The sequence below is a fragment of the Dryobates pubescens genome, chromosome 22, assembly GCF_014839835.1.
Source record: "Dryobates pubescens isolate bDryPub1 chromosome 22, bDryPub1.pri, whole genome shotgun sequence".
NCBI classification, from domain to species: domain Eukaryota; kingdom Metazoa; phylum Chordata; class Aves; order Piciformes; family Picidae; genus Dryobates; species Dryobates pubescens.
Window position 1 is genome coordinate 18,461,246 of NC_071633.1, and position 23,079 is coordinate 18,484,324.

At 45.7% G+C, this 23,079-nt stretch overlaps 1 protein-coding gene across 1 annotated transcript; it reads right to left on the reverse strand.

Annotated features, from left to right (window-relative positions):
• Positions 1–15,381: 15,381 nt before the first annotated feature.
• FGF3 (fibroblast growth factor 3) lies at positions 15,382–22,118 on the reverse strand. The gene is made up of 3 exons (XM_009897497.2): positions 21,434–22,118; positions 19,268–19,371; positions 15,382–16,068 (listed from the first exon to the last, which is right to left on the reverse strand). The coding sequence occupies exons 1-3, from the start codon at positions 21,690–21,692 to the stop codon at positions 15,736–15,738; spliced, it is 696 nt and encodes a 231-aa protein (XP_009895799.2). The 5' UTR covers positions 21,693–22,118; the 3' UTR covers positions 15,382–15,735.
• Between the last annotated feature and the right edge of the window lie 961 nt (positions 22,119–23,079).

Genomic DNA, 23,079 nt, shown 5'->3' on the forward strand with positions numbered 1-23,079 from the left:
TTCCCTTTTAGGGCTGCAATGGTTTGCACCCAACACTCTGCTGTGCTGTACCAACATTCCTGCTCCTTCAGGGTACCCAACACCCTGCTGTGGTACCCCTCCTGCTCCTTTAGGGGCTTTGGCACTTCCCTCATCAACACCATACTAACTTATGACAAAGTTTCATATTACTGGGTATTATTCAAGCTCCTGTGATGATTGCAGCTAAGGGAAATGCCTTTTCCATATCTCTAGAGGGGAGCCTACAGAGAACCTTTGCTCATGGACTAACCCTGTGCCGCTGGAGGAGCTGAAGTACCCCAGCAGAGAGCTCATAATGTTTTAACAGTGACTTGAATTTACCAAAGAGTAGCCAAATATATCTCACTGTTGTTATAGTATAAATATAATGATGGCTATTATTAGCAGCAGCAATACTTACTATTCCTGGTTATTATTAGTCATAATTTTTGCTGTGGTACGACTTAGGAATTCCCTTAGCAGACCAGAGTGCCACTGCAATCTGTGCTGTAACTCTGTTACCATGACACTTCTGCTCTGTTTGCCAGTGTGTTTTGGCTAGAGCCAGCTGTTGACTTGCTGCACTCCAAGTTGCCGAGCAATAAATCCCAAACCAAATTCATGACCAGATTTCTGCTCCAAGCCTCAACCTTGTGACTTGCTGTGCAGCCTGCTTTGCAGCTCCACCTGACTTGAAGCCACTCTGCACAACCAGCACCCTGTCACTGAAGTGTCCTCTAAGCAGAATAACTTGAAAATGTGCATCCCATTCATACAGGTAAGTGCAGGAGATGCTGCTGGTAGGACTGACAATGCAGAACCTTGTTATAGAGACAAGGAGAGAGAAGATCAATCAGATTCCTAAAAGCTAGAAAGCTTTTAGGAGCACATCTAGTCAGAAAGAGGCATTTAACTAAGAAGGATGAAGCAAACTTTGTGAAATGCCAATGGTTCCTTGTACTTGAGGAGGTTTCCCTGACAGGTTGTCAGTCTCAAGAGATCTGCAAACTCTTGGCCTGGCATTACAGAATTAACCAGGTTGGAAAAGACCTTCCAGATCATCAAGTCCAACATCAGCTATTCCAATTCTTATTCTTACAGCCATTTGGCTTTTCTCTTTTGTGTCTTATAGCAGCACATGGAACTGGCTGCTGCACATGAAGAATGAATTTAACTGTGGGGTTCACTGACAAATTATGTCCCCCTTAAAATTTTCAGAGCCTTCTGGACAGAGGTGTATGTCATGCACTGAGCAAAAAGTGGATCAGAGGTGTTGGGGGAGTCCTCAGGTGCTCACAAGGACTCCAGTGATTCAGCTGCTCCAGGACTGCTGGGGGGCTACAACCCCCTTATGGCCAGGACTGCAAGTCATTAGCATCTGAGGGCTGTTGGGTCAAGGCACGGTATGTGAACTAATGGACCCAAAGCATTACCTGTCCAGGTGAAATCCTTATCACAAAAGCAATATCAGTGTGATTTGCATCTCTCCAATGCGTGGGTTCAGTAACTCCTCCATCTATCACTACCAGTAATCACTCTTTGTAATCTTCCCAGTACCTCTGTGTCACCAATGTCCCTACTACAGGTGTTATGTTTTCTAATGGCCCACTTAGCACATTCAGAAGCCTTCCATGCTTGCACTATTGTTTGATTATGTCTCTTAGGGTTAAGATCTATCAGTGTACGCACACCCTCCTCTGAAGCTAAACTAACTTTCCTTAAGCCCACTATTCAGCAGTGCCAGCTTTCTTGTTCACAGGCACTCAAGCAAACGTCTTCTCAAACACAGCAAACAGGCTAATACCTCTTGAGTTTCTATTCCTTCCTGCCATCTCCTTTTCTTTTTCCTCAGCTTTCTGTATCACATCCAAGTACCAGAGTCCTTCCGCAGCTTTGAAAGGCGCTGGGAATACCTGAGGCTGTCCCACGGGTGACACCTTTGTTGTGAGCACAGGCAGGGGGATGTGATGCTTTGGGACAGCTGCCTGAGTGTCACACTGAGGGCTGGATCCGAGCTGCTGTGGGGCCACTGCACTCACCTCTGACTGTTCATGTGGGGCCATGAGAGTTTCTGACCTACTGCCTCTGTAACCTTCCACAGCACAGCTTCACAGATGTGTCTTTGGAAGTATTGGTGGATGAAAAGCACATCTGAAACCTGGTGTTAGGTCCTAAATTAATGCATATTCAACCTTGATTCAGGCTAATCACAACACAAGTCCGTCTCTTCAGACTAAACTCTGTGTGTGTTGACAGGACTTGGATCAGAATTTAACTGATTAAATATTGATAAAAGTGGAACATGATCCAGGCAGGCAAAATATTGCATCTAAAAGAAGATGAGCATATAGATTTACCTGCTGTGATCAAACTGAACCAATGAGCTTCAGTTTCCTCCTTTAGGCAGCTTGGCAGCAGCTTTCTGAGAAATCTCCACCTCTGGCTCCAGGCTCTCAGAACTTGCAGGTGTAGAGGACAGTCTGCAGAGAAAGGCTGGAATTAAATTAGGTGTTCTGGAAACAACTGCACAGTGACCTCTTGCCAAATATGCCACTGGTGCTACAAGAGAAAAACAATGAGGAGAACAACTGCTGGCTTAGTCTTGCATTTGCTGGCTTAGTCTCTTGCATTTCTGTGTTGCTCAGGTGCTGCAGGTGTCAGTGAGGCACCACACAAGCACATGCCATGAGACACCCATCAGAGCAGCTTGGTAGCTTGGTTAGTGCACACAGAAAAGGGGCACTGCTCATGGTAGAAGTAAACCTCAGGTTAAATAAAAGCAAACCCCAAAGTGCTGGATGATGTTATTCATGCCCTGGATTTGTTGTGTGTGTGTATGATCTAGTTTGATATTTAATTAAAATTAGCTAAACACTTCACTAAGTGGGTGAGATCATGCTTAGCAGAAAGACCTCAGGATCATGAGGAAAAATCTGTGGCATTTTATTTCTGCTAGAAATCAGTGTAATAATGATGAAGGGCTTCCAGCTCAAATTCCAGGGAGATGTCTTTCTTCCATTGCATTTTCCTCTGTTCCTTCTGTGCCAGCTCTTATAAAATAAGATACCACAGGGTTTAATTCTAAAAATCTAATATTACTGCCTTGTGGTGAACTGAATACTACAGATTCCTTCTTGAGAATACTGTCCCATGGGATTCCTGTGTGGTAACACAATCTCCTGGGATTCCTGCCTGGAAACCATATCTTGCTGGACTTGAAGAGTAATTCTCCCATTGGATAAGCTCAGTCCCACCAAATAAGCAGCCATAAACCCTCCACTTCCATTGTTTTACATGGCACTTTTACTAATAATGAACTGTTTCAGTTAGTGAAGATTTGGGGGGTGGTGGGAGGGGAAAAGAACTCCACTAAGTTAAAACCTGGACTCCAAGAGAGCAGGATATTATTGAATATTCTGTTTGACAAGGAAAAAACACATTAAAAAATAAAGTAGCAATAATAGAAATAGTTTGTGGCTGCTTATTTACCTACTCTTACTCAACTCCTGTGGGACCTGCACTTAGTCTTTAACCATACATGAACTGAAGAGCTTTTAGCTGCTCTAAAAGTGAGATGTTGGTCCAGTTCTTCCTCTTCATGGCAAGGAGAGAAGTCACAGCCAAGTGTTTTCAAAAGAAATAGACCAAATGGTTCTTGAGAGGGTTTTCCAGTGAGTACCTCTGCTGCAGCTGCACAGCAGCAAGAAACCAACAGCCAGAAACCAGGTGGTATTCTGCTACCCAAAGGGCTCACTAAAACACCAGAGCTCCACTGCTGTAGAGGCTGCACCCTGAAAGGATGGAGGAAGCCACCTTCTCTGTCCAGGTGTTCACAGCAAATTCACACTCCTTTGACTCTGTTTTTGATGGCTCACTTTTGAGAAGCTGATAGGATCTTTGTGGCTGGGAGATCACCTCGATGGAGGGATTGCAGCTGAGAGCCAGCCTTGCTCACAGGAGAGTGATTCCACAGTGTGGTCATATTGCTAGGATACACTTCTTGGAGGAGCCAGCCCTCACAATGTAGGTCCACAAACAGTGATGGGCCCCATGAAGTGGCACTCAATGAGCTTTGTGTCACTAAGCTCTAGATGCACTAACAAATATCAGGGCAGGTCTTGACTACCACCTTCCTGGCACAGGGTGGCTTTAGCAGAGCTCTGGCCAGCTGAAGCTTGGCCATAGCAAGAGAAGGAAAGTTGGAAACCCAGCCACTACTAGGGCTTGAACCACAGTGAAGGTACCTGAAGAACATCAGCATTGGAGATGAAAGACAGCAAGCAGGCAACGCCTTCTATTAGAACACCATCTCCTGCTACTTGTTCTGACAAGAATGGATAGATGTCATTTTTCCTTCTCACAGCTGTCTTTCAGTCCAAATATAACCCTCAGCTCCAGATTCTACAGCTGTTCTGAGCCCTTTTTGAACCCAGACCATGCTTCAACACCAGATCTTCTGTGCTCTTGGCCAAGTCACTAAACTTCACAACTCTTGGAGATGCAGGTATCTGTGATAACCATCCCTGACTGCTTCATATTGGTTTTGAGGGTATCAAAGTTCCTGAAGTGCTTTCTGAAAGTAAAAATTAAAAAGACATTAAAAAAAAAAAAAAAGACTGACACCCTTGAGCTCTGCCAAGACACCTTCATCCCTAACCTCCTGGAACTCCATGGCCTTTAGCTGCCTGAAGTACCACTGACCCTAGCAGGCATTCAGGAGCTTTGGTGCTGGGGGGCACTTCGGTGCCCTCTGCCATGACTAGAGGGACTGTACTGTCTGGCTCTTACTGTAGGGTGAGATGAACAGGAATGGTGTCAGATGAGGGTCTGCATCTCTACTCTGTTGCCTTTTAGGGTTCAGCCTGCTGCTTGGACAATGAATTGAGAAAACCACTTTGGAAACTCATGAAAATATCTGCAGGGAGCCTGGACAACGAAAAGAAACCAAAACACTTCTTACCAGGGGGCTTTTGACAGCCCCTTAGGGGGGCATTCATGGCTTTCTTGTGAGTCACCACCCCAAAAATACTGTAAGTGCTCTTCGTTCAGCAGGACTAGCAGTGCAAGCTGGAAACAATCTAGGGAACTCTCCTCCTCAGGTCAGTGGGGGCTGGCAGCAGGGTCACTCCCTGGGAACGAAGGGCGAGACGAGAAAGAGCACGGCTTCAAAATTGCTCTCATGCATGCTGAGGCTGGGGACTGGCACGGCAGAGAGGGAAGGCTTCATCTGCTGCCCAGCAGCAGAGCTCTAGATCCCCTTTGATTCACTCCTGGGAACCAAAATGATTATACTTTTTTTTTCTTGTGCTTGAGGGATGATTATGACTAGGGAAGGTCTGCATAAAACAGGAGCAAGAGAGAAGGTGCAGAGCCTGGGGGAGACACTAATATTTCTGCCATCCCACGCTGCTTCATCTTCTGTTTGGAAGGGTCAGAGAGCAACTTTGGTGGTTCTCCCATTTATAGCCCAAAGGGCCTTCTTAGGGCCTGCAGCCCTTCTGCTGTAAAGATAGAGGAGCAGCAGCATCTCATATATAGCACAAATCTTTGCTTACAAGACGGACAACAAGTTAAATGCCTTAATTAGAAGTGCACCGAGTTATTTTTTGTGTGTTGCAGCTAAGGACACAGAACATGGACTCCTCATTGAATACCAAGGCCGTAAATCAACAGAGGGTCTTTGCTACTGTTCATGAAATGCTCCAGCTGTGCTCCTGAGGATTATAATGTCAGCAGAAGTCTTGATTTGAATCACAGCCTTGCCTTCACTCAGAGGCTGCATGTTAGTCCTGAAAAGCAGGCAGTGTGTCATTGCTCAAAGGGGAAAAAAAAGAAAAAGGAGAATTGCTGAGCTGAAAATAAAATGGTGATGTAGGGGAGGAACATTGCAAAGCAGCCAAAGGATGGCAGATTTCAGGAGAAAACCCTCCAGAAGTTTCAAGTTTAAGATGTTTCTCCATGTCTGCACAGTATAAACCTCTCAAGTCAAATTTAATTCTTCCTAATGCTTTGACTGTGCTTAGTCACCTCATGAAGCGCTGCGGGAATGCAACTCCTCACAGCTTCAAAGCCACTGCAGCGGTGCCAGCTGGCTCCAGCCAAAGATTTGGTCCTCACTCAGAGTATGATATATGATAGGAATGCCAGGAAGCAAGACATGGATCATTTTAGACACAGGTAAATTTGTATGGAGGACAAATATGTTTGAGTCAGCTTGTGGTTGTGCTGCTCCTTTAGAGCATGAACAAAGCATGGAAGAGGAGACTGGATTCCTGAAAGCTGTATCAAAGGTGGAGTTTTGCCTTGGAAAAACACTTGAAGTTTCCCACGAATCTTCTGATATTTAGCAGGTGTTCTCTTGCAATGATTGTAGTAAACCTTAACAACCCACATGTAACCAGGCAAGAAAAGAGGAAGACTCTCCTAATGATGACATTGAAGTTGCTGCTGAGGTCACAGTGGTAGTGAGAGACTGCAGTTTGCACATGTTCTTACTCATTTGTCCCTATAGGAATCAGTTGCTGCCAAAGCACACGTGGTACAAACTAGAATCCTGATTATCCAAGGCTCAGCCATAGTCTGTGTTTCCTACAATACAGCTCCATCTCTGGTATTTATTGCTTTCACTGAAAAGTATCTCAGTTATTCAAAACATTGGCTACTCCAATTCAGTAATTGGACCCATTAAATCAAATTGCAATTAATTTAGCTGCTCCAAACCCATTTCTCCCTTCATGGCTGTACTGAAGCTACACAAACTTTGCACAAAACTATTCCAAAAAGGAGAAGACTTTATTTGAATATCCAAAAGAGGGAAGAGACCTCAAAGCCCTAATATGGCTGAAGCTCTGGGCAGGTTTGTACCTTTGCAGGAGCAGGAAAATGGGCGAAGGCAGAGTGATCCGAAAATGCTGCTTTTTGCTACTGCCAAGCTTGAACTGTAGTTCAAATAACAGGGTTGGAGTGTTGAGCCAAGTTCCTGAAATGCAATACTAGTTTCTCCTGCAGTGACTCTTGCAAAGTCACCATAGGCAGTCAGGATGACACCAGCCCATTTCCTGCCTTGGTATTTTGTTTATTTTGCTTCCCCACCACCAAACATGAAGCCTGTGCAGGGCTGTGCCAGCCCCTGCTCCCTCTGCCATCTGCAGAGCTGCTCCCAGGGCTCGTGCCCACAGCTGCCACAATGGGTGACTGAGGAGTATCAGACTTCCCCCCAGACTTCCTGCATGAGTCTCATCTGGTTGTATCCCTGCCTACCATGAACTTCTCTTCATCCGAGGTCTCCAAGGACAAATATTCCTGTACCACGGCAGGTGAATGCAGTTGTACAACCATTAAATGCATCACTGCTTTGCCATCACAGTCTAGCCAAAAAAGAAACATGAATTTGTTTCAGCCATAAGGGAGCTTGAAGTATCAGATCTGCAAACAAGTGATGTCATGGGTGGCAAGGAATGCATTTGATTTGTACTTACTCCTGGAAGGGTGTACAGGATGCAAACCCATAGACCTTCAGCCAGCAGTGTTCTCCAAAGCACCTCTCTAAACTGATTCTGTTTCCCCAGCCTCCCCTGTCCCTCCTTTTCTTCTTTTAGCTCTGTCAGTCTGGAGAGAGCAGCACCATAACAGTAGCTTAAAGTGTAAAAGCATTTTCCATATCTCTCTTTGCATTTTAATCCATCCATGGGTCCCTTTTGATTCTGCTTTATCAAGACTACACAGAAAAGAGGCAAAACATCCTGCAATCTTTCCACAGCTTTTTGACCAATTACCATAGAATCAATAAGGCTGGAAAAGACCTCAGAGACCATCAAGTCCAACCTAATACCTAACACCTCCTGAGTAACTAAACCATGGCACCAAGTGCCACATCCAATCCCCCCTTGAACACCTCCAGGGATGGGGACTCCCCCACCTCCCTGGGCAGCACATCCCAATGGCCAATTACTCTTTCTGGGAAGAACTTTCTCCTCACCTCCAGCCTAAACTTCCCCTGGCACAGCTTGAGACTGTGTCCTCTTGTTCTGGTGCTAGTTGCCTGGGAGAAGAGGCCAAACCCCAGCTGGCTACAACCTCCTTTCAGGTAGTTGTAGAGAGCAATAAGGTCTCCCCTGAGCCTCCTCTTCTCCAGGCTAAACACCCCCAGCTCCCCCAGCCTCTCCTCATAGGGCTTGTGCTCAAGACCTCTCAGCCGCCTCACTGCCCTTCTCTAGGCACATTCCAGCATCTCAATGCCCTTCTTCAATTGAGAGGCAACCAAAAAAAAGTAAGTAACTTCTTTCTTGGTTCAAGTGTGGAGGTTCTTTACATGGGCTGGAACCTAGATCTGCTCCAAAACTTAACAAGAAAGCAAACTCTTGCCCAACTTTCCAATTCACTTCCAAAACCTGAATCTTGGCATTTCAACACCAGAATATTCCACAGATTTTCTAAATTGTATTATTTCATAAAGTTTCATTTATAAGTATCTTACTGATCCATACATTTAGAGGTTTTTAACCTCTCTATAGATAACATGGGAAATCTATACAAAAAAACCTGTCAGTGGCAACAAGAACATTTCATTTCAAATTCAAGTTGTCCGTGGAGAACTAGGATAGAGCTTGGCTTATGGTATGAGACAGTACCATGGCAAGAGTAAGAGTTGCTTTATTTATTACAGACAGATTTGTAAAGCAGAAAAGCTTTCTTGATTTTTGTTCTTGGCACCATCAGTTAGAAGCCCAAACAAAAAGAAGCATAAATTGACACTAAAGTAATCCTACCTTGTAGTGAGAGATGAGGCAGGAATCCATCCACATCCTCTAGGAAAAAGCTGTTAGAAGAAAGCAACATTGAGCTCCTTCCTCTTCTCCCAACAGGAGGTATTCAACCTTCCCTCAAACCTGATGAAATTCCAGCTTCTGAATTGTCCTTCCCCAGAATACCTCTGCACAGTCACAAACCCACAGAGCTACCAAATAAACCCAGGCTCTCTGTTTGAGCGGTCCCCTCTTTTATAGACTAACAAGGAAGGAGCTCATTCTGGCCAGAGATGGGCAGCAGCTGCCCTCCTTGGGCACACATGTAGGGAATTAATGAACCTGTGATCCACCCAAGTTCTAAAACAGGTGTGCTGGAACACCTGAGGCTTTTCTGTGGTTCAGAGAACTCTTCCTGAAGGGTGCTGGGGTTTCTTTGGCATCAGTCTGGGGGTGGATGTCTACAGTCTGTAGTCTTTCAGGTTTTCTGGGAGGAGGCTGCTCTTACTTTATCTATCTACCATGTAGATCAGAGAAATAGAAGCAGTGATCTCCTCTGAAAATGCCCAGAGAAGTACCAAACCAGAGGGAAAAGTGTGGGCCCATAGGAAGGGGAGCTGCAGGGGAGAAGGCTTTGGTGCATTTCTTGGCTTAAGCTGGGAAAATGATTAGAGAAGTGGGCAGCAGAAAAGAGTGAATTTATTCTGTGCAGAGATAAGAGGAAACAACACTAGGTTGAGTTCCTTAAGAAAAAGCAACAAATATGTGGGCTCACCCTGCTCCAGCTAGATTAGGAGATTTAGGGGATGTAAAAATCATGGAGAAAAGCAGGAAAAAACCTTGACGTTGCGGAGCTTTGCTTTACCATCCTGGCCTCTCTGGGAAGGTCATAGAGAATCTTACTTTCCTACAGGTCTTTTTGGATGCATTTGCAGTAAAGCACTGCAAAGTGCAACATGTTCATCACTCAGAAGTGGGGAAAGAAAGGGTTAATCCAATCCCAGATCTTTTCTTTCCATATGCACTACTGAACATGGCTAACAGATCCTTGCAGCAGACAGACTGTGGGACACAAATAAACTTAGTTTCTGCTGCTGTAGTTTTAGACCCATGCTGCCATGAGAAAAATGTCTAAGGATTTAAGAACAATTTTCAGTTGGTTTCATGGTCTGAGCCTGTGAGCCTCCAGTGTCTGCAGTGCAACCCAAGCACGTGCAACCCTATCACAGCTGTGCTCTGCAGAGTCATCTCTGTCACCTACCTTCTAGAGCCACTGTCTCAGAGACTGCCAGCAGATTCTTTTCAGGCCTGTTAATTTCTGGCTGCATAAAGTAACATCTGTTTGGCTTTTCCTAGTAGGAACAGATAAGGAAGGTGGAGCTTTAATCTGCTGACAAATTTTTTTAGCTTTATTTCATGAAGTATTTAAAGACACTGAATTCTGATTGTACTTCATGACTGAGCCCATTTCTCCCTCTGTGACACATGATGTATTATAGGATAGTATCATCAAGCTTCCAAAACAGGTTATTTCCAAATATAAAAAGACATTTCATTCAGAAACATCTTTGTGTGGAATCTTGGGGTGTTTTGACACCATCAGAGTTTTCTTTGCTCAGCACAAAAATGTGCAAGCCCAAGTGCCAGAGCGATTTCTAAGTCAGTAGAACAGTGCATCCCAACAGGGCTGGATCCCTCAAGTGCTCTGCAGCCAGCCCCACTGCCCTGTGCTCCTTACTCCTGCATGGGCATCAGGATGCCTTTGAATTCTTACAGACAAGTCACTGGTCTTCCAATCCAGACTGCAGTAGAGATACCAAGGGGCCTACAAGAAGGCTGGGGAGGGACTTTTTAGGGTGTCAGGTAGTGACAGGACTGGGGAGAATGGAAAAAAAATAGAAATGGGTAGAGTCAGATTGGATGTTAGGAAGAAGTTCTTCCCCGTGAGGGTGGTGAGGCACTGGCACAGGTTGCCCAGGGAGGTGGTGGAAGCCTCATCCCTGGAGGTTTTAAGGTCAGGCTGGATGTGGCTCTGGGCAACCTGCTCTAGTGTGAGGTATCTTTGCCCATGGCAGGGGGGTTGGAACTGAATGATCCTTGAGGTCCCTTCCAAGCCTAACAATTCTATGATTCTACCACAGCCTGTAGGACTGTCACTGTAGGAAAGCAGAGTGTTTTCTACAACATGTAAAGTCAAGATCTGAGATGTTTTCTAATTTTTCTTTGTGGCTAGAGAGGTGATGTAGCCTGGATTTTAGAAAGGCTTCTCTCCTGCTATGCAATGGTGGCATCTAAACTATTGCAGAACTAAAACAGGACAGTTCTTAACTGGCTAAATTTGGAGGTGGCCTGAGAATGCTAACAAAGGAAGACAGTTACCATCAACTGTTCCTTAATTATAAATCTGCTTGTTCACCTTCCCAAATCCTTCAAACCTTCTGAAACAGGAGACATTTGAACTTGAGCACTGCTGCAAACTTCAAAGGGCTGTTTAAGATAACTTTAAAACCCCAATAAATTTTAATCAATCAGTTCAAGACATTTTCTCCCCATGCAAAGCATTTTGTCAATGTCAGGCCAAGAAGGAAGAAGATAAGTCTCCTCTAATAGCAGGAGAAGCAAGTATGTCAGCTAAGGAATTGCAACCTTATCCAAACTATTCAATTTTGCTACAGTCTTTAGTTCTCACAGGGCTACAAATATTCCAAATTTCCCTCCCTAGGGTTTTACACATATTCTCCTTCTCTTTCTCCCTCTGCTTTGCTAATTCATGCAACTGCAATAAATATCCCCAACATCATGCTTTTGGAAAGTGCTCTCATCTGAGTACCACTTGATCCCCAAAGCAAGGCACCTTTGCTTACAAAAAATAACTATTTTCATAGAATCATAGAATGGTTTGTAAGGGACCTCCAAAGGTTATACAGCCCAACCCCCAGCAGGGACATTCTCCGCTAGGGCAGGTTGCTCAGAGCCTTGTCCAGCCTCAACCACCTCCCTGGGCAACTTGTTGCAGTGTTCCAGCACCCTCATGGTGCAGAACTTGTTCCTAACATCCAACCTAAATCTCTTCCAATTTCAAACTATTGTCTCTCATCCTATTACTGCAGGCCTTTACAAACAGTCCCTCTGCAGCCTTCTTGTAGCTTCCTTCAGGGAAGCTGCCCTTAAGGCTGCCTGGAGCCTTCTCTTCTCCAGGCTGAACTCAAGTGTTATTTATTTTACTCAGCTGTGCTCTGAGCTGTTTACTGCACACATGCACAGAAGACTCAAAGTACTCCAAAGTCTTGTTTAAGCTTGCACCTTGTTCTAACGTCAGGCAGAAATTACTCAGGTCCGCCGAGAGTAACAGAGTAACTCTCAGCACCTGTGGTAGGGTGCAGCCTGTACTGGAGTCAAATCAAGCAATTATAGTTGAACAACTGGACTTTGTGGTGTGGTTCCACAGTGAATGTTTTGCTGTGTTTTCTGCCCAAATGCTTCCCTGGAAGTCATCACAAATGTGAAGTCTGGCCTCAAATTGGAGAAAAGTATGTCAAATCCCAGTGAAAAAATTGCACAGCCAGTGCCTCGTGTGCCTGCTTTTATCCGTGTGGTATTTTCAAGCTTTCATGTTTTTATATTTTAGAAGCTGGTCACTTATTTTTGTTGTCACTTAAATGGACACAACATTTGAACTGGAAATGTTCCTTCCCTGAGTCAGTTTGTCTGTCAGGGCTGCATCCACGGCACAGACATGGGTGAGAACACCCCATGACAGGTGCCTTCCTAGCCCAGACATATCAAATACACTTTACATCATGTAAATGCTAAATGACTGACATAATGAAGAATATTCTAACAAGGTGCATTGGGAGTAGTGGGAGTTACTGCACTCCAGCCCACCACATGTTGTGTCTCTTGTTTGATTCTTTGCTGGAGTGTTTTACTGCTAAAAGATACTCCAGTCAAAGGAGTTCTATTTATTACCAATGAAAAGAGTTTGCATTCCAAAAGGAGAAGGAGAAGGTCTGTCAGTAAGCTTCTTCTGTGCACAGATTATTGTTTTGATAACACAGATCACAGCAGTTCCTATCAAGATCTTTTAGGCAGAGTGTCATTATGATCTCCTTACATAAACAATGCAAAGAAGTTGTCCTAACGAAATGCTTCTTTTCCCAAGGCACACAGCACATTACTGGTGATTCAAATTGCAGTATTTGAATTTCAGGAGTACAAAAATATGCAGAGTCTTCTCTGCTTGGAGCTCAGAGGTGTAACTGTAGTGATGACTAAACTCAGAAAGGTTTGGCTTAATTTGTCTTAATACATATTTGGAAGATATGTTCTACCACTCTTTTAGTATCTCCCTCAGGTTTTGAGGCCAGAAAAGGGGTTCCTTACATTTAATGCAATGAACTATACATTGTTCTGAGGACAATCCCATAGACCTGTGCAATACATGTGCCCAGAGACATGAAGACAGCTGTGCTGTCGAATACAAACACGCACTCAGATTCAAAGCTTTCAATGGCATCATCAAGAGCTCTATCTTCTGAAGTTATTCTCTGACAGGGAGATTCTGGATGTCCATGCACAGTGGTAGCAGGATGCTCAGGGGAAAGGTTTTCATTGTAACTCAAAGAGATTTTTCATTGGCATTGTTTTGTGATGTCTGATAGTGCCCTGCCTGGCTACATTTACTTGCCTGCTCCTCTGAGCTTGTATTTACTGATGAGGCTGTGAATCAAGATATTTGATGATTTATATCATGTGTTCTAACAGCTTTCCTCTCTGGATGCTTGTTTGTTTGTTTGAGCCTTCTGAAAGCTGCAGGAATAACCACATCTTCAGTTCAACCAATTACAAGAAACAGTTAAGCTTTGTTGACTCAATAGTTGAACTAATACAAACCCCCTTCCCAAACCAGGTTGATGCAACCACCAGAGCAAAGGCAAGTATGATCAGAAAGATTTCTTTGCCTATTGTTTTGCAAAGGGTTGTAGATCTGAGAAGGATTTCAACCTGTCAGTGTCTGGGAACTCTGGAATTCAAGGTTGCTAAAAAAAAAATCTTAAGTCATGAATGTCTGTAATGAAAAGGATTTCAACAAGAACATTAATATTTCTTACAAGATAAAAAAAAAGGCAAGCAAAGCCAAATCCCAAAGCCATCTCCTTTGAATCACTGTTGTGAGACTGAGCCAGGAAAAATTCTAAGAATGTCAGTAAAATTGTTTTTAGCTGATGTGAAAATCATCACTTACCTGGAGTAGTTAAAATGCCATTGCACCCAAGCTGTTAATTATTGTTTTCTTTTCTCTCTCCCTTCCTTTTGAAATGTTTCTAATTTTTATTTTTTTTTTCAGTGTTAGCATTTTAGGCTTTCTTGGGATGAAAACTGAAACTAAAATAAGGACACAGTTCATGTGTTAAGCTAAACTCATTGCAGTTTCCTGTGGGAAGGTGGTTAAAAGAATACTGCCCCAAGAAGCACAGAGTACAGCTGAGAACAACGACAGGGGTAATCAGCTGCTTTGCAGTTAGTGATATTCCTCCCTCACCTACAGCAGCTGCCTGCTGGAACATTATGGGAGGAGGTCTGACTGCCTGTAAAAGAAAAGTAGGAGAAAAGAATGAGAAGGAAAATGGATCAAAACAGTGGCAGAAAAGCAAGGACTACAGTCAGCACAAGCACTTGACCTTGAGAAAAGCTGAGAGCGAAGTGTTTGATAGGAAAATGGGCTTAGAGCTGGTGTGAAGATGCCACCTTTGTGTTATGGGAAACAGGAGATTGTCTGCTTTAGACAGTCAGGATTGTATCAAAAATACCTGATGCAATCATTAGTCACTAGCTTTACAACAACAGTTTTTAGGAGACAGAAAGATAAGAATGCATCTTGTTTTCCTTCTGAGCTGAGGTGAAATAGATCTGAAAGCAGCCAAAATAAATATGGCCCAGAAGGGTGGAAAACTGGCTTTCTGAATCTTCAGCTGAAGGGGATCTTACCCTGCCACTTGGGCTCACTTGACACTTTCCTTCTCTTGCATTTCGTTCTTGAAGCTTGAGAGCCCTGAAAACTTCACACATCCCTCTCTTGCCTGCTCAGTCAAATTGTTGAGCCTTCACCAGTAGCCTGAAGGGAAATACAGAGCTGCGGCAGGGTTGCTGGAGTAGTCAGAAATGCACCCCCAAAATACCTCTGATGCCTAGGACACAACACTTAATTTTCTTCACTGCCACAACCAACTTTGCAAAGGCACCTTGAATTCTTCAGTAATTTGGACCTTGTGTGGTTCACAGGAAAGGAAACCAATGCAAATGCCACTTCACCAACATTCTGACTGACAAGGCCAAGTGTTTTAGGTTTTTAATTCAGGAGTTTTCTAGCAACAAGTCCGTCTGTCGAAAGCAGCTAAGATTTCACTTGTCTTGGAAAAAGTATAATTGATACTGGATGATTGTAAAGGAAAAATAAATACATGTAAGCCAAAAAAATAAACCAGTTTTCTATCTCCTGTATTCCATAAAAATAGGACTGTAGCCTTTCATGAGGAACTGCCAAGAGAGCTATGGCAGTGCTCTGCTTTCTCTGTGGACACATGATTAGTAAGTGTAAACTATTGATAGGCTCTGGGAGCTCAGGGTCACTGAGGTAATACCCCATGGCAAGCGACAATGAAAATGCTAGCAATGAAAAAGCTCTTTGGGGTTTGTGGTTGGTTTGTTTGGGATTTTTTTTTAGAAAAGAAAAGGTGAAAGTCATTGACAGAATTATTACATCCAACTAATTTACATTTGACCGTGCCTTATTTCACCTCACACCTCTTTTACCACAGATAACAATACTACAATAGCTAAAAGTAAGTGATGTGACTTCCAGTTCTATCACACAGTGTATCAAACACCTCCCTGTTAATGCCTGTCATACAATCACAGCTGTTAGTGTTTTTAGTAGCATTTTGAAGACTCTCAGTCATTTCCATCCTCTAGCCAAGCTCCCCCACCCTCATCAGCGTCCTCTCCTCCTTCTCTGGTTCTTGCTTGGGGGCTTCAGGAGGCTCTCTCGGTATTTCATGTTGGTGTGGAACAGTCGGACCATCTCATGGTCTTTGTTATCCAACACTCTGGGCAGAAAGAGGGAAGATTTCTGTGTCCTGCGAGTTTTAAAGCCCCTTCTGGGTCGTCCTTTCCCATTGATTGAGACATACCAGAGTCTCTCTGCGCTGGCTTTGCGCTTGCTGCCGGCTCTGCTGGGTACAGTCCTGTAGAGACGGGACGCGTAGGTGTTGTAACCCAGCTCGTGGATCCTCTCCACAAACTCACACTCTGAGTTATAATTTTCCTGTAAAGCAAACATGACAAAGCTTAAGAAAGGCTGCACAGGTAATAGCTCTCTCCTGCCTCACTAAGATTGAACTAAAGAACTAAAGTCTTAAGCAAGACTCTGTTTGGCTTTAGGATAAGGACAGCAATGTGGAGAGAAAAACTCAGGCTGGTGCTGCAAAAGGCAAGCAGAAGAGAAGTGCTGAGCCTGAACTGCTGCGCAGTGTGGTGCTCTGTGTTAGCAGTGTGAGCATGCTCTGTGGATCAGAGACAAAATAAGACCACAAAACAGCATGAAACCAGAAAAAATGGCTGGTGAATGGGAATGAATAGCTCTGCTGCAAAGGTTTATTTTTTGCTCTTCTGTATCCAAATCTGCCTGCAAACAGGACAGAGGATTTCACTGCTGCCTATCAACCTTTGACATCTATTGAAAACATAGAGTCCTACAGTTTAATGTCAAATGTGGCTCTTTGAATTGGTATCTTAGTAGTTAGACACACTTGCAAGTCTAATCCATTCAGTTTGTTACAGATAGCTGAGCAGTAAACAACATCTTTGTGAAGCTTCTTTGTTTGCTACAGTACCAAATGAAAACACCCCTGGCCAGCAGTGTGTTCGTTCAAAATGCTAAGCTGCTCCTTTGTCACCAGCTGGAGGGGAGGATACACACCCATTCTGGGTGCTCACACTTTACATGATCTATCAAACTTTGCCCCTTTTTATCTGGTCCTCATCTGAGAGAAAACCATGTAAAAGCCTGGCACATGAAGTCCTTCCTCCTCCCTGAGAGTAGTAGTAAAGGACCTCCCACACTGTATGTGTTTTCTTGCCTACAAAATCATCTTTGCTGTACCTGTGTGATTAAGATTTCATCATCTAATATGTGTAGGGCAGAGGAGAACTGCTACCATGGTCTTTACAGAGGTTTTTTATTTCACATCACCTCTCTTGAGGACATGGAAAGGGCTCAGGTAGCCAGGCTGGGGCCAAAAAAGCCGTAAGCTCCATTAACAACATGTTTTTAATGCTGTTCACTCCCCAGAAAGGCTGATAGGCATTTAACAAGATTTTAAAAGACTCCACATGTCTCTGCTTCACAGCTGTAAAACGGAAGTTCCCTTCCTTGCAAGGACATGGTTCTCATATGCTGTGGTGCTGGAGCCCATGCAACTGCCACATGTAGGTAGATTGTTGTGCTGCCTGCCTTAGTTTTGGCTGTAGGATGTTTATGGCAGAGGATAAACTTAGAGGATTATCCCAATCTGCCAAGGACACAAAGGAATCCTGCAGACTCAACAAACTCATTTTATTGACATGTGAAAGCTGGTGAACCAAGGGATAACAGAGTTATTCCAATACTATTTCATAAAATGCTCCCTGGGCAATTATCCCCAGAGAAGTCAAATCTTATTTGAAATAGGGGCCTTGCCCAGCTTCCTGGAACATCAGTAAGGTTGCTGGCCAGTTTTTTTTCTGGGAAAGACAGGAAGCTTCTCCTAAACTGAACTCTCAGCTCTTGTTTCTTCAATGAAAAAAAAAAAAAAAAAGCTGGAATGCCATAATTTTTCCCCAGATTGTCTCCTCTGAAATGCAAGTCTGAAACAGTCTCTCTCAAACCTGAGCTGGAACAGCAAAAAAATTACCTTTTCTAGTACACAGAAATGTTTCATGGCTGTTATTTCTTGGCAAGTGACAGCTGAACAAACTTCAGGATAGCCTGATGCTCCTCAAATTAAAAAGGGAAGTCCAGGAAAAAAAGGACTTTCTGGGCAACCCTACTCTAGGCTTTTCTTTGCTCATAATTTATTTAATCTTATTTTAATTCAGTTCAATTAATCTGGAGGGGGAAAAAATACCAATTTCAAACAAGAAAGAAAGAATGAAGAGCAAGAACTTGAAAATTCATCCTTCCCATTAATTTCTTTGGGGCAGATGCTGTCTATGAGCTGATGGAGGAGCTCCATTCTAATCAGAATATGAACTGGAAGCACAGAAGTGGCCATCCATAGCTCTGACACAGAAAAGCTCATTTGGTCTCATTCCACTTTGGCTGCATTTTCCGGTTCCAAAATTGTGATCTGCTGTTCTGCAGCAGCACAGAACCAGGGCCAGTAATCAGTGTGTGCATCACATGAGACACATTACAGAAGCTGGGCTGTAAACACTACCAGAAGACCCTTGAAAAGGTGGAGTAAAATACATTAAACCAGGGAGGCAACAGAGTTGATTGTGTTACCTGGGTTGCATTCACATGGAAAAAGCTCACATATCATGCTGTTAAAATCAACTGAATTATATAGAATGACTGATTGCAGGAAGCCAGTCTCATGTAGCCACACCTTACCCTCTCCAAACCTGTTTCCATGCCACAGGATTCTGTGAGAAGCTGCCCAGTATGGCTGTTACACAGAAAGAGATCACAAGATTGCTAGCGATGTAATCAAAGACAATGGAAGAAACTCAAGTAGGCAGATAGTCTGCATAGCGCACACACAGGCAGATAGGCCTTAGTGTGTCCCTGAATGTGAAGAAGGCTAAGCTGAAGTATTTTATTCACTGAGAGGCAATATTGGCTGGGCTGAAAAGACAAGACTCCCACTCAGGTTAGTAGAGCTCAGATTTTGCCTCAAAGATCAAAAGAAAAAAAGAAAACAGAGGTCAAAGGAGTAGAATAAGTTGTTTCATTTAAATTTTTATCTTCTTACACCTTCTCAGTACTTCCTTTCCTGCCTTTTAGTACCTGTAAATTCTTCCCCTGCCTAACCAAATACTCTGTGCAAAGAAACTCTCATCAGCAGGCTGCTTTCCAGTGACAGGGATGCTTAATTGCCTCTGGATACCCTGTCTGACACATGTATCCTCTGCCAGTGTCCAAGATCCACATCAGATACAGATAAGGACAGTTTTGAACAGAGATGGACATTCTGCACTGCAGACTGTCTCAGTGCACCCAACTGCCAGGTCTTTGGCTGCGTGAAATCCCTTTCCCAATTACATTCTCCTGCTTTTGGCTGGAGTGGCAGCAGGACAGCAAGGAAACAGCTTCTTGCCACTGCTACAAGGGGGCTTTTTGGTTGTCTGTAACAATTCCAGGCAGAAATCTGCTACAACAGTCATCTTTTCTCCATAAACATTGATTTCTAAGAAATCAGTGCTCCACACTGGAAGAGGAGATGGAAAATGACAGGTATACTCCAGGCTTAAGTGAAACTTACTGATGCATAAAGTCTGCCTCTTTTGTTCATGGCCAGGTATCTGCCGGAAAACAAGCCCTTGATGGCAACGATCCCAACATCAACAGCAGTTATTTCAAGAATACCTAGAAAGAGAAAGAACTATGAGACATCTTGTTGCTCACCACCACAGGTAATTTTCTGAGCTGTCTGAATGACTGCTTACCTGCAGAGTGTGATTTCACACCTATCACTACTTCACATCAAATCACCGTGCAGTTGTGTGAGTGAAACATGAGTGTTATTTGAATCCACACAAAACAACCACGATGTGGGAATTGTTTGAGATAAGCTTTGGCAATAAATCCCTGGATTGAGATTGAACTCTTTCAGAAATGGGAGAGATGTGACACTGAACTAGAGGATTGCTTAATCCTATATGTATATATATATAAAAGGAAAAGTTTAAATCCTCTTTAATGCTTAGAAGCACAAGAGCTCTTGACTTATTGAAACCAGTCACAAAGCTGTCTGTTTCAGGACAAAGCCCTTGCTGAGGTCTCCAGAGGGTAAACCAGAGCAAGTCGACTGCATTTTAGAGCCATGTACATAATCGTGGAAGGAACTTGTCATTTAAGAAGTCAGTGTAGCCCTCCAGACAAGGACTGCCCAAGCCAAATTAAAAGGAAGAGATTTTTCAGGCCATTAAAGACAAGCTCTCAAACACAAGAGGAGTGCCACAGGCAAGGCTGCCACAATACCTGCCAAAATGTTTATGTTCAGCCAAAGGTGCCAAGATGCTGATGGAGGCACAAATGGCTCAGGAGACATTGGGTTGTCCGTGCAGATCTCTCTAGCTGGTTCGCTCAAACTGCTCTTGATTCTCCAGCTGTGACCTAATGGTTCAGTACTTTCTATGAGTGTTTGGAAACTAGAGGTGACCCTCCCACCCAAACTCATTGCTGCATTTTGGCAGTGATAAAGCAGAGACAGGGCCCTGTCCCCTTTGTAGAACTGGATTGCTGGACCGATCGTGTCTGGGAGAGTTGGGGTTTTGGTACAGCTGGTTTGAATCAGGCACCGGTTCGCTGCTGAAGGATGCCTCCTCCAGGCTTTGATAGCGAGGGGGTTTTCCTCTAGGAAATAGTGGTTTTCCTTTATGGACTTCAAACTGATCCCTGAGGTCTCTCTATCTCTGTGTGCCATCACCAGTCGGGATTTACGCTTCCTGGGGTAGTGGGGCCGGGACAGAGGCCGGGCTGTGCCCGCGTCCGGGGCCGGGCTGGCTGCGGGGGCGCCCTGGGCTCCCCCGGGGTAGCGGCAGAGCTCAGCCCCGCTCTCCTCCCTCCTGCCGCCCTCGCACAAACCCCCACACTACCGACATATCCCGTTTCATCTTAATTACCGCCGATCCCCGGCACATGTCAAAGGGGACAGATGTGATTTAGCCCGTGGAAGCTCAAGTCCCCAGCGGGAGACAAGATGGGCCAGAACGAGGAAGGCGAGGGCAGCAGCCTGCAGCCCGTCGAGGAGGGCAGCGGGATTCAGCCCCTGCGTGATGTGAGGGCACCGGCTGCCCAGTGGTCCGGGATGGGGCAGGGCTGGCGTGGGAAGCTCTCGGTGGAGTAAGTGACAGGTCCTGCGGGCTGCGCAAGGCAGGTTCCCGGTCCCCGTCGGGGGGAACTTGGGGTTTGAGGATCCGGCTCCGCCCCGGGGGGACCCAGCCCCTCCGCCGACAAGCAGGTCACCGCACCCTGCAGGACCCGCTCGGGAGTCCCTTGCCCGGGAGGCTGAGGAGGTTACCTCGTCGAGCCCGCCAGCCCCCGGGGCCAGAATGGGAGCAAGGGTGCGGAAAGGGAGCTGCGGGGTCCGGAGAAGTCAGAGGGTGGCCCCCGAAACGCCAAGGCGAGGTCTCGCCGACCACATCGAGGGGAGGGAGCGAAAGTCCCGGCAGCTGGGAGTGACCCGGTCCCTACCGAGGAGCTCCGGCCGCCGTGCAGCGGCTCCGGCCCCGGGGCAGAGCTGGGCAGGAGGAGAGGCGGGAGCGGCTTCGCCACCGCCCCGTCCGGCACGGTCCCAGAACCCGCCGCCGCCTGCCCGTGGATGCTGGAGCAGGACGCAATTGGTCCGAGCGAGAGACACCCCCCTCCTGCCCATACAGTCAGGCCCGGGGGAAGCTGGATGGGGAAAGGTGTGCCCGGTACTCACTGAAGACGCTGTTTTTCTCCAGGGTGCCGTTGATCTTGCCGTTGGGGTGGATCTGGAGATGGTACTTGGTGGCACAGTAGAGTTTCCTGCGCCTGGGCGCTCCCCCGAGGTGCTCGTAGACGCCGCCTCGGCCCCCCGCATCCCGCCGCGGACGGGGGTCGCTCAGGGAGGCTCCGGTGGCCTCGGGCACCCCCGCGGCCCGCCCCGGGGACCACGGCTCCTGCAACAAACTCAGGAACAAGATCCAAATTATAACCATTGTGGCATGATGGCCGCAGCGCTTAGTCTGCTGGGGAGATGGAGGCTTGGAGCGAATGACACCAGGGGTCCCATTAAAGCCGTCTTGCTAGCAGCCCTCCAAAGTTGCAGAGCACACACTGCTTCGAGCCGTGAAACATCGGCAAGTTTTTATCAGCCTCGATCTGGCCCTTTTATCTGTCTCAGATTTACTTAAATCAATAGACATCAGCAAAGGCCACCGAAGAGTCCCAGCTGTTTGTATTAGATGGAGCTGCCGTGATCAGCCTTCTCCTTGGGTTTCCAGCTAGACAGACGGCATGCGGGAGAGAGAGACAGGCAGACAGGCAGGCAGGAGGAGGGAGAAAGGGAGAGAGACACCCACTGAATTTCGGCAAGAGACTGTGGGGAAAATAGTTGATCGACGGAGCATAGAAATAAAAGCAGCTTCCTGCAACAATAGCCTGATCTGCGACCAATTGATACAAAGCAGAGGAGGCAAAAGGTATCAGTCTCGTGTGAACTCCCAGAGTGCAGCGTGGATAAAATTACACAGCATCGCTCCCCGCCACACCACACACCCGCACACCCCCGCACTGGGGGCTGGCTGCGCCCGCCCCGGCCCCGCGGAGAAGGGCGAAGCAGCCGCGGACCCTCCGCTTGGGCACCACCGCTTAGTCCGGGGGGTCGTGGGGGCGGTGTTGTGTGTGTGGGATGCTCGAAGCAAACGTCTTCGGGAGGCGGCTTTTGAAAGTACGCCTGTTAAGTGCAGACGCGTAAGAAAGGGGGTGCGGGTCCTGGGGAGGCTGAAGGGGGGCCAGCACGTTTTAGTGGCTTTCACTCAGGCGTCAGGGTTCCTTCAGCGTGTGTGTGTGTCCCCTCGCTTTGTCCTCGGCGTCGAAAGCAAACAGTTATTACTAAATCAATCAGTTCACAGTTACAAATAACACGCATTATTTAGAGAGGTCTTTCACGATTTAGTCATTTCTAAATTAACTTAGACAAAGTCGGGCCCGCGAGTGTTCCGATGCCCGCCCCTGAACGCATTAGTAAGAAGTTGGAGCTAATCCTTTTCCCTAGCTCTGGTGCCTGGGAAGTCTCATTAGCTACAGCAGATCTGCACTCGCTACCCTGTAGCTTCACACCACCGCCTACGCTTTCAAAATCTCATGGAGCTACCTATAAATACACCGAAAAGAAGGCAAAAGGTCCAACAGCTCCCTGAATTGCACCGTTCCTGTGTGCCACTCAAAAGGCGGCTCGTTAATTAGATTTGCATCTGAAACTGGCAGTAGGAGTTTTGGGGAAGTGTTTGAGAGATAATTAGTATTAATGTGCTCGAAGGGCACACAAATACACCTTTGAAGTGAGTCATGTCAGAATTGAAGCGGTTGAGCTTTATCAATATA

What these genes read in the sequence shown, in the direction of transcription:
- FGF3 (XM_009897497.2), bottom strand. Translation starts at nt 21,692, where the DNA reads ATGGTTATAATTTGGATCTTGTTCCTGAGTTTGTTGCAGGAGCCGTGG. An exon ending in GGAGAAAAACAGCGTCTTCA is followed by an intron (nt 19,372 to 21,433) that starts GTGAGTACCGGG and finishes TTCTCTTTCTAG; the next exon opens with GTATTCTTGAAATAACTGCT. An exon ending in GAGGCAGACTTTATGCATCA is followed by an intron (nt 16,069 to 19,267) that starts GTAAGTTTCACT and finishes TTTGCTTTACAG; the next exon opens with GAAAATTATAACTCAGAGTG.